We start from the raw sequence: 11,230 nt of genomic DNA, 5'->3' as shown, positions 1-11,230 counted from the left end.
TGCCAGAATAACTCTCTCAAAAAGTTTACCCAGGATCGAGGTAAGACTAACTGGCCTATAGTTTCCTGGGTCCTCCTTCCTCCCTTTTTGAAGATGGGAACCATGTTGGCCTTCTTCCAGTCCCCTGGCACCACACCAGAGCACCACAAGTGCTTGTAAAGTTGTCGGGGGTCCCACAGTGACCTCAGCTAATTCCCTCAGCACTCGGGTGGAGATCATCTGGACCTGCTGATTTTAAATATGTCTAGTCCCTCCAGAAGTTCCCTGACTAGATCCTCACTGACCCTTGGCCTAGGAGGCAAGGTGGAAACCAGTTAAGTAGCTCTTCTTACCTTTAGGCCAGTATTGGCACAGACTCTAGTGCTGGGTGGTCAGTGAGCAAGTGGCAGGGCAGTTGTTGTTGGCTTCTGCTTTTTACCTTCCTCTGGGGTATTGGTGATGGTGTGTGGTGCACTGTTGCTTACTATTGTACCGAGGAAGCAATTTGAGCAATTTTAGTTTGCTCACATGCTCTGGGTTAAATTAGACTTGGCTTTGGGGAGGAATTAGTTTTTAGGTAGACTTCTTGTCTTTCTCTTCTTCTGTGGAGCATAGTTTGGCCATGCAATTCCTTGTTGCAGGTTGTCCAATGGTGAAACCCTGGTCTCTCCCCTACTGTGGCCTGTTCCTACTGTTTTTGAGATTTCTGGCCTCTTGTATTTAAAAAAAAAAACCTCAATGCTTTATTACAGGGTGCTGAGGGCCAAGGGTATTTTGTGGTATGCATGTTCTCTTGGTGTGCATGTTTGTTCTTGTAAACACTACTTCGCTTAATGTAGGCAGTTGCGTAATGGATCAGTGTTCAGCAACTTCTTTTTAGGCTGTGGGTCAAAATGATCCACCCCAGGCCCGAGGCGGGTGGGTGAGCACTAGGGCTCACGCATCACTACCACTTTCTCCCCCACCCCCTCGGGTGACATGAGGAAAGTGCCTGCTGTGCAGCTGCCCAAGCTAGATCAAATGTCGATGAGGGCTGTAGGTTGTTACCCTCTGTAATAGACATTTGCAGAGAGACTGGGATTGTAATTTTTGTTTCTCTGTGTTCACTTTTTTTGCTTAAGGTGTCTGGCAGGTCACTTTACTACAACAAAGAGTAACCTGAAGTACTTGAGTCAGAAATACTCAAATGTAAAGAGAATGCTAGAAAAAGTTTTGCTGGGAATTGAATTGCTTATCTTCAGCAACATCCAGAAACATAAGTTTAGGCTCTCTTCTGTATAGAATACTAGGTTGTCATAGCTTTTTGCAGGCCCTTAGTATAGCTTAGATGCAATTTTTCATCCATTTTGTGCAAAATATGAATGTTATACTGTGTGCAAATTTTTCAGAATAAAGAACTCTTTTGAAGGCCTCAGCAGAAAGCTTAAATTAGATGGGTGTGGTTGCTAGGGTAGTATTAACAGTGATAAGTAAATCATATGTAGCCTTGGACCCTTCTGACACTTGAGTGCTTTTACATAATTTTTTTAATGTTTGCTCTTATTTTTTTTTATCTGAGTTGAGATGTTTCTAGCATCGCAGAAGTATTAAATACAAGAATAACACATAGGCAAGAAGACAAACTAGTAGAGAACAAGACTTCATTTGCATCTCCTACATCTCAAACAGATGCAAAAAGAAAATCAGTACTTCATCTTCTAGAACTGCAGATCTTAAGCAAAAGGCTGATCACCTTTTTGTCCCAATGAATAGCCATATATTCAAATAAATAGTAGTCTTAAATACTTTTGCTATTTAAAAAAAAAAAAAAATTTAGTTCATGTGGTTTTAGTTTCTTTTCATTTGAGTACTACAAACAAAGTGCATCACAAAGCATTTTAGGGAAATGGATCAGAGATAGATTTAGACACAAATATCGGGTTATTCAGTTCCTAGGAGTTGAGCTTGACTGGCTTCTGTCTTGTGCGTGGGCAGGAAATTATCATCAGGTATCTGGTAGCTCTTGGGTGGTCTAACAGCATCTCTTTATGCACTAGCGAATAATTTGCAGCTGGGACACTGATGTAGGACTGTCTGAAGGAATAGAAATCTAAATTGGCTTGTTCACATGCATTGTATGTTAACCTTCCTTGAGCAAAACTACAGTTTCCCTATGTAATGGGTTAATGCCAGATAATGGTTATGGGGAATAATTTGTTTCTATTTTATTTCTCAGACTTCATCTCTGAAAATGACTCTTGGTGATGCCAAGCTTGCTTTCTAGTTACGAGGGCATGATGCATCACTGGACATGCCTGTAATTTAGAGAAGTTGTAGCTTAATTGCAGTAGTAGATATAGATTTGTTCCCAAGAAGGAAGCACCAAAATCTGTTTAGTGGGAAGATATGAGCTATCTACTTGAAAAAAAATCTTAAATTAAAATTTTAGAAGAATGCTTTTTCTGAATTGAAGTGATGCATCTTGTAGGTGGAAGTTTGTTTATGGCTCAGCTGATTCCCAGATGAGTGACTGTCCTAGAATGACCCCAAAATATACAATATTCCCTCGCCCAACACCAATAAAATTGGTAGCAAGAGACCTCTGTTCCCAAACAGTAGGTTATGTTTGTACAAAGTCTTTTAAAAGGGGAGACAAACTACCTGTTTGTCTTTCATAGCTAAAGAAAGTCGCGTGGGTGTTCTTCTGCAGTCAGTATGTTGTGGTGATTTTTGCTAGAGTTTATAATATTATTGGGAATAGCTAGTAAGTGCTTCTGCAGATGGTTTCACTTAAGCTGTCCTTGTGGAGGAGGAAGGAGGAAACATTTGTCAGCTGGAATGAAGTTCTCTTAAATGCTTCATACTAAGCCTGCTGTAATGCAAGCCATAGGTGTAACTGCTGGCTAAAAAGTGATAGCTATATAAACAAAGAAATATGTTTGTGGTGCTAAAATTGTCAAATAAATAAAGAGGAAGAGAATTTATGTTAATTAAAGTTTAGTGAAATATTTTTCATGTGCAAGGACAATATTGGACCTACTTGCTTTTGTCTTTTGAAAAAAAACCCCAAAACAAAACACTGATCTTGAATCCCATAGCCATATGTTGTTTGATACAGATGGCTTTGTCTGGGTCCTTGCAGCAATTTTGTTTGGAGACCTATATGACACTGCTCCTGTTCCCTGATCCCCCAAGGAAATTAAGTTTTACATTAGTCTGTGTGGTGCAGGAAAGTTGTTTGGGCAACCTTTTTTTGTTGTTCTTGTTTCTTTGGGGCGAGGGGATGGATTAGGTCCCTTTTTAGAGTGCTTCTGAAGTCACTTATCCATGTTTTACCAAACTACTCAGTGAAAAATGAGAGAAGTTTAAGATTTTTGCTGTGTGCCTGCAGGTCCAGGACCAATGGGCAACTAATTGTTTGCTCTGGCCCTATCGCACATTTAATAAGCCATAAAATGTTTTATTTTGAATGGTTTTGTGTGGCTTGTTTTATGTTGCCTTCTAAAATGGGTGCACATGTGGCATCCTTTTCATTTATGCTGCAATTGAATGTGTTAATCATGGCATAAATGTAACTTTTATAGCAGACCTTAATATTCAAAACTTTTCCTTTGCTCTCATAAGAAATGGCACTCATAAATGTTTCTTTACTAATAAATGTTACTTCCAGTATTGCTAGTACATCAGACTTCTAACCAGTGTTTTATCACAGAATACATAATGAGAAAATTAAGTAGGACTAGATGGTGAGCAAGTTGATAGTTATCAGTGTAACTACCCATTAGAAGTGATGTTTTTTTCTTTTGTGTTTTACTTTTTTGCATTGTTTTACTGTAGAATTTCAGTGTTTTTTTTAATACGCTCTACTTCATTCTCTTTTGGTTATATCTATCTTTTTGATGGGTAAGATTTGGAAAAAGGTAACTTTTGACTGAACAAGAATACCACAGGACAAAATAAGGTTTCAAAGGCCAGGATTTTCACAATGGTAATAGATGTGTACGGTCACTTAACAGTTCTTAAGCTTTTCCTCTAATAATAGAATCTAGGACAATATTGACCATTTGTCACCTAGGCTATTTCACAGGTTTGCTTTTGTGCAAGGTATTATGGAAAAAAGCTGATGGTGGGTTCTTGAAACAAACTAATGGGAAGGGAGAAGAAGAAATGGAAATATTATTGTACAGGTGACAGTACATCTATGAGGTGATATTTGTGTGTTGCTTTGGTAATAATTTTAATACCTCTTCTTGCCCTTTTTAGGCTTATGGTATGTCTGCTTTGCCTTTAAACTTGATAAAGGGAACTAGAAGTGCTGCCTATGAACTCTTAGAAAACACTGAAGATATTGAAGATGTAGAACAACATATACAAAGGATTAAACTGAAGGTTTGGTGTTCAGTTGTTTTTAAGTAATGTTCAAAATTTTGTCTTTTCTGATAGTAGCTGTTATGGTAGTGTTTGGTGTTTAGTCCAAGAAATTGTAAAAGGGAGGACAAGATTAAAGGGAGTGTGATTTTCAGCTAGGCTCAACTTCATTAACACCTGGGAACTACAGGAAATAACTTCTGTGGTTCAGATGGAAATTATGGAAGGAAATCTTATGTAATGGAAGATTAGTATCTTCCTCATCAGAGCTGGTTTAAGCCCTTTGGGATTCTTTAGTCTTCATCCTGACTTCAAAGGGGGTCTCTTTTCTTACTAGGAACCCCAATTTCACTTCCTAGCTTCTGTAGGGCATACCTTCCCCAAAGTCGCTACCAGCTCCAATTTCCAAGCTAAATTTGATATTCCTATTTGAAGGAGTATCTGCACTGAACACCTACTACCACAGTCGGCAAGTAGGTGGGTTTGATTCCACAAATCTCAATCCTCGTGCTAGATTGGGAACCAGTTCATAACCAGTATCTGGCTGCGAAGCAGAAACATTTGTCACAGAAGTGTACTTATCCATACAGTGCATGAAATACTGATAGATAATTCTCTTCTGATTCTGGAATAGTAATTTCAGTAGCATTGTAGAGGGAGATGATCCTGCAAGAGGCTAGAGGGACACAAGTCTATATTCTGGACCCCATGTGAAGAGAAGGGCAATAGCTAACTTAAATGCTCAGATAAAACTTTCAGCCACATCTCCAAACTCTTGAGGATGGGAGTCATTCTGAAGATGAGGTAGTGCCTCCTGATTATTTTTTTTTTTTTTTTAATGGAATGTTTCTTTATCTTCAGTCCAGATAAAGCACCTTGCTATGTGGCTTCAGGACTTGATTGTCACAATCACATGTACAGCATTCTAATATTTTCTATTCTTCCAGTTTTAGCTTCTTTAGCTACCCAGTTTCTTTCCTAGAAAGCTTGCTCCCTTCCATGGGTTGGGAGCTGTGCTGGGTCATGAAACTCAAGGCAGTAGGGTGGTATGTTCAGTTTATAAACTAGGTAAGGCCTCAGTTTTTGTGAAGAGTAACATTTCCATCCAAAATACTTGGCAATCTGGCATATTATAGCTGCTGAAGACTAAATTTTGTTGTTCAAAGCATGTTGTGGAACAAATAAAAAATAATACAGTTTTATTTATTGCAAAGGGCTTTATTTGAAGTCCTCATGTTTACAAATTGTCAAACACTTGGTTGTATTCATGAAACTTGTTAAGTCAACTAGTGTGCATCTTGGAAGTGATATATCCATGAGGTACAAATCGTTGTAGCAAGTGTGGTGTGGTTTTAGTTCTTTCATCTGCTTCCAAGTGTTGTCGCCCTTTTTTTTTTTTTAAGTGGCTTTTTATTATAAAGCCATGTTCCTTGGCATTTTTGAATTATAGCCAGGTTTTTTCTAAATTGGGAAATTTGCCTTTTTCTAAGTAGTGTCCATATTTAGAGAAAGTGATATTGGCATTGAGAATCCTTTAGAATGGTGCTGTGGAAGCTTTGTCTGCTGTGAAGTCTTTGCTTTAGTCCAACTTCTCTTGGAACAGGGTCTACATTGGCAACAGCCATGCTAATTGCTTTAACAGGCAAATAACTAAGTTACTTCTTGAAAGTGAACCATCCATCCTCTATTGCTGCACTTCCCTCTTGAGAGGTAACATGCTGCAATGGTTTGGGACACATTTTTGTAGGGAAAGGAGAGGTCTCTAATTTATAAGCATCAAAATTACTGTGTCCTTAAATTTACTCCCAATTAATCAATTTTCTATTAATTTTAAAATGGTGCTGCAGCAGGCTTGAAGTACATTGTTAATTTATTTACAATGCTAGAGGTTTTAAGAGCAGAAAAAGGTGAATTTTATTAAATCCCTTTTTATAGTCTTTTTTTTTTTTTTTTAAGGTACAATTTTGATACAAATATGGCTATTTAAAATGAAGTGACTAAATAATAACCAACATTTACAAGCCTTTTAAATAACCTATGAACACTTCAACCTGTAGTAAGAATATGAAGAGTTTGAACTATTTTTTTCATATGTGTTGTATGTAGTGCTAATTACTCTGTATTGACATGAAAAGCATATTGTAAATTTAACTCACCCATACAGTTTGAAATATTCATGCCCAGCATTTTGCGGATTAAGGGAGTTTAAATGTACAATGTTTGCTGGGAATCAAATTGATTAGTTAATTATTACTGACTTGTTGCTCACAAAGCTAGCTAAGACTACTACTGTATTTTTTTTTTTTCTTAGAGATTTTGTTTATGGTTGAAAATCACACGGCTATCCTTATGGTTATTTTTATGGCTGACTTGAACAGACTAAGCCCTCTGAGCAATGGGTTTAACTGGTATTGTTCTTGACTTTACCTGATACTTCTGATGTGAACTCTGGCTCTTCTAAAAGAAGTGGAGGGCTGGGGAGCTGGTAGAAGTGGGGTCAAAATGGAAATATTCAAAAACAGTGTTCCTACTGGATAATTCTGACTCCTTACATTTGCTAGTGTTAGCTTATAAATAAAATTTAACATTTTATTTACTTCATTGTTCCACTACTTTCATGCATTCATTTTTGATTGGCAGTGCAAAGATGGTCGGCCTCTATCAACAAGGGACAGGCGAACCCTACAGCAACTGGAGGAGAGGCTAAGGACACTTCGAAGAAGAGAGAGACACCTAGAGTTTATTGAGAAAAGCTGGTGGGCAAAATTCTGTGGAGCTATGCGACCCCTGAAGGTAAAAACAAATCAAATCCTTACCTGAGTTTTTCATTTTATGCCTGCTTTACTATAGAATAACTACTCTGAATTTTACGTTGTCTTTCCTACTATGGCCCAAGTCTGTTGGGGGCAGGGGTGGTTAATACCAAATAACTTATTTCCTCAGTTCTCCAAAACAGTATTAAATAGCTGTTACTACTTCAGCTTGTATAGATGAAAAATGCCACCTCATTCTCTACCCTTGAAAGAAGCATAGGGTGCTGCAATTGCAAATATGAATGTGTGAGGCCTAGGTATTTATAAGCAAAGATGTGCTTCATCTTTTTACCTATGCTATCATTTTTTGGAAGTCTGAGGCTTCCGGTCTTTCTCTGTAATGATATATGGCTACTCTTACACAGTAAGAACATGAAATAGTTATTAGGTTGGTCTCTATGGGCACTCTTGCACATATTTGGGGTGGGGGGCACTTTTAATTAGAGCGTCTCTGAAGGCCTCTCTAAAGTGCTAGCATATCTTGTGTATCTGTGTCCCCATGCTTAAATAGTGGTGGGGGGCACTTGATCTAAAGCTCATCAAACAAACAAGCTTTAGATCAAGGGCCCCCACCACCATTTTTAAGCATGGGGAAACTGATGCTTGAGATGTAGGAGGCTGCTGGAGCATGGAAACCGCTGTGCACCAATAGACTCAATTGAGTTGGCATAACACTGGAATTCAAGTGCATCAGAGCAGCCTCTTTACTTGTGTGTAGGTGCCCTAGAAAACTAAGCTGTTACCTGCTGTTTCTATAACCACTGACAGATGTTTAGATTTGTCTAAATGGGTTGTAGATTGAGGGCTGTTTCACATGCAGATATGTAGACTAGCTTTTTACCAGTGAAAAGTGGAAAATTGACATTGTATGTTTAATTTACACATTTCTCTGCTATAGGACCTTCTACATAGAGGGGTACTTAGCTGTGTTTAGTCTGAAGTTAGGCAAAAGGCAGGGTAGAGGTGCACCTTTCTAGAGTAACTGAATCAGTGATGCCTAACTTTTCTAATTTTAACATCTGGTGAAGTGAACTCTTGGTCATGAAAGCTTAAGTATCTCATTCACTTAGTCTGTAAGGCTCATCACTACTCTGGTTTCTAAAGGTGTGTGATACTCAAACCAGAAAACTAACATATAATTGTAGAAAAACTTTGATTACTTGTTAGAAATGTCAGTACTTTAACACTTTTTTTATATTAAAGCATAAAAAAACTGATCAATTGGAATTCTGCAGGTTGGTGTTGGAAGTCTCCCAACTTTAGCTAACTTCGTCATACCAGCTCTTTACCTTTCTTTAGTGGGAATAGGTCTTGCGATGAAATATTCTGACTCCTGGAAATAAACAGGGAAGAGAAGCAGAGTGGATGAATTGCTTTGTAGTCCAGTCTTCTGAATTTCTTCAGAAGTATGAATTCCATGCAGCATCTAAGTTTTTCCTTGGCCTAAAGAGAGAACTAAAAGCTAAGTGGTCATTAACCCAAGCATATACACTACTTCTGTGCACTGGGTGGTCCTTGGAGTACACTATGAAGTCCACCTCCTCTTAAACTGATTATATTTCAGCTGACTTCCCTTTCTAGAAGAGAGGTGCTTATCTACAGCTTTAGTACTGAGGGGCTATGGTTTTTCTGTTGGCACTGTCTTCTCCAACTGTCCTTTCCCTGTCTTCTTTAGTGTGGCCCAAACGAAAGTCCTGATTCACTCTATAGATTGGTATGTCTGAGAAGATGGCTTGTTCTTAGATTGCTGCTGGGATGATTGTAGTTACTTTATTTCTATCGATGCAGTTTCTTGGAAGGAAAGACGACTTCCATTAAAATATTCATTACACTTAATGCCCTGCAATAAGAAGGATCATTAAGGTAGTCACAGCCAGAGTTCTCTTGTTAGAAGTCTTTGGCTGAGCAGTTTGTGTTCAAAACAGTCCTTGGTGTACAGACTTCTCTTCTTCACAGTTGCATCTCTTACTCCTGTCTGATACTACCCTCTCTCCAGAATCTGAGGGCTGGTTCTCTAATTGTCTTCTCAGCCCTTCGTCTTGATATCATTGCTTTCTTGTGGCCTAGTCTTTTGGCCGCCACCCTAAACAGCTGGGATACTTTGAGAGAAGTGGCCCTTGTTCCTTCATGGAACTCTAGAGTCTTAAATGAACTTGGAATTCTTATCTTTACAGAATCTCTTAAGTTTTCTTGCTTATGAGTCCCAGCATTATGTTGAGAATGGAAGCTTTCTTTTACCACTTCAGTGTTTTGATTCCTGTAGGTCAGGGGTGTCCAAGATTTTTGAATGTGGGGCCGGATCATGAATTTTTTTATTACCCAGTGGGCCAGCAGGAGCAGGCGCTCATGTGGCCTGTCCAGTCCGGCCTGGGGGCACAGGGGTCAAGGGGTGCTGCCTGACACTGCTGTGTCCTCCCTGCCACCTGGGTGGCCTTGAGGATACTCCCACACCTGTGTGCCTGGGCTCCGCAGCCAGGGGACATGCGGGGACCCTACAGGGCAGTGCGGGACATGCAGGGACACCCCCTTGCTCCCTCTCCCCTGGGGCAGGCCAAGCCCAACCAGCAGGGCTCCCTTCCTCCCCAAGGCCTGCAACTCACCATCCCCAGCACGATGTCTGTGGGTGCAGGGGGATGCACGGAGGTGCGAGCGGTACCAGCTTCCTGCCCTGACAGTTACAGGAGAAGCGACACTAGCATCTCCCACACACCTGGCTGCAGCATTCCTCTGAGTTGGCATCTGTGCCAGCTGCACAACGATTTGCCGTAGCCTGTGTGGCCAGCTGGGACCAGTGCAGGGTGGGGCAGGCATGCAAATGCAGAAGGGAGAGGCAGGGCTAGGAAAGGACACTGAAATGAGGGGTGAGGGAAGGAGCTGCACCATGTCAGCAATGATAGGCTGATACCGTGCATGTGGGAACCTTGTCCCTTCCCCAGCCCTTCAGCAGCCATTAGGAAGCTGCTGTGGGTCTGGGGGAGGGACAAGGGGTGGGAACAAAAGTAAACTGTTTACTTTCATTTCCCATTGCAGCACCTTGAGCCTTGGAAAATGGCTTGGTGGGCTGCATGTTGGACAAGCCTGCTGTAGGTAGTTATGGTAGCAAGTTCCTCTTCTACCCCCAAACCCCTTTGGACTAGGATATGCTTTTATTTATTTATTTATTTATTTATTTTATTGATTTACATCATTGTTACCATAAAAATAATAGAAAAATTAGGGTTGGAAGGGACCTCAAGTTATCTAGTCCAACCCCTTGCTGAAAGTAGGACCACCCCCAGCCAAGGTTGTCTTACCTAGGTCTTAAATCTCTAAGGATAGAGATTCCACAACCTCTCTGGGGAGCCTGTTCCAGTGCTTCATTACTCTCCCCATGAGAGGTTTTTCCTAATATCTAACCAAAACTGCCCTTGCTGCAGGTTGAGACCATTGCTCCTTGTGTTATCTACCAGCACTGAGAATAGCTCAGCTCCATCCTCTTTGGAACCTACCTTCAGGTAGTTGAAGGTTGCTATCAAATCCCTCCTCAGTCTTTTCTCTAGACTAAATGGGCCCAATTACCTCATCCTATTTTCAGCAATGATGTGCCCTAGGCCTCTATTTTCATTGCCTTCTGCTGTACTCTCCCCAATTTGTCTGCTACTTTTTTCTGTAGTGAACACAGTACTCCAGATGTGGAGTACTCCAAAACTGGAATACGGTGCTCTAGATGTGGCCTCACCAGTGCTGAAGAGAGGGGAATAACCATTTCCTTCAATCTGCTGGCAGTACTCTTACTAATGTATGCTGTTTAGCCTTTTTGGCAATAAGAGTACACTGTTGGCTTATTCAGCTTATTGTCCACTGTAATCCCTGGCCCTCTTTCTGTTTTACTTAGCCTCTGCAGAGGAAGGAGGAAAGACCAGCTTGTAACAATTAGGGGTGCACTGATGGATTTATTTTCAGGGAGGGCAATACAAATAGCTGACTTTTAAGGAGGCGTATTGACATACACTGATCCAATTTCTGATGTCAAGTCTGACAGCTTGAAGAGCAGTGTCCAGCTGATAAGTCTGAGGGGGAAGGGAAGAGTGGGGGGGATATACAGATCGAGG

General features: G+C 40.4%; 1 protein-coding gene across 2 annotated transcripts in view; it reads left to right on the top strand.

Moving 5' to 3' along the window:
• LMBRD1 (LMBR1 domain containing 1) overlaps positions 1 to 11,230 on the top strand; it is a 208,362-nt gene that overhangs the window by 119,949 nt on the left and 77,183 nt on the right. For both annotated transcript variants that reach the window (XM_019537605.1, XM_019537604.1), the window contains exons 8-9: positions 4,222 to 4,347; positions 6,967 to 7,119. In XM_019537605.1, coding sequence (XP_019393150.1) covers positions 4,222 to 4,347; positions 6,967 to 7,119 — 279 coding nt within the window. The remainder of the gene's footprint in view (positions 1 to 4,221; positions 4,348 to 6,966; positions 7,120 to 11,230) is intronic.

This window comes from Crocodylus porosus, unplaced genomic scaffold, assembly GCF_001723895.1.
Source record: "Crocodylus porosus isolate Cpor-Errol unplaced genomic scaffold, CroPor_comp1, whole genome shotgun sequence".
In the NCBI taxonomy this organism is placed as follows: Eukaryota; Metazoa; Chordata; order Crocodylia; family Crocodylidae; genus Crocodylus; species Crocodylus porosus.
This window is presented reverse-complemented; position numbering and strand designations above follow the sequence as displayed.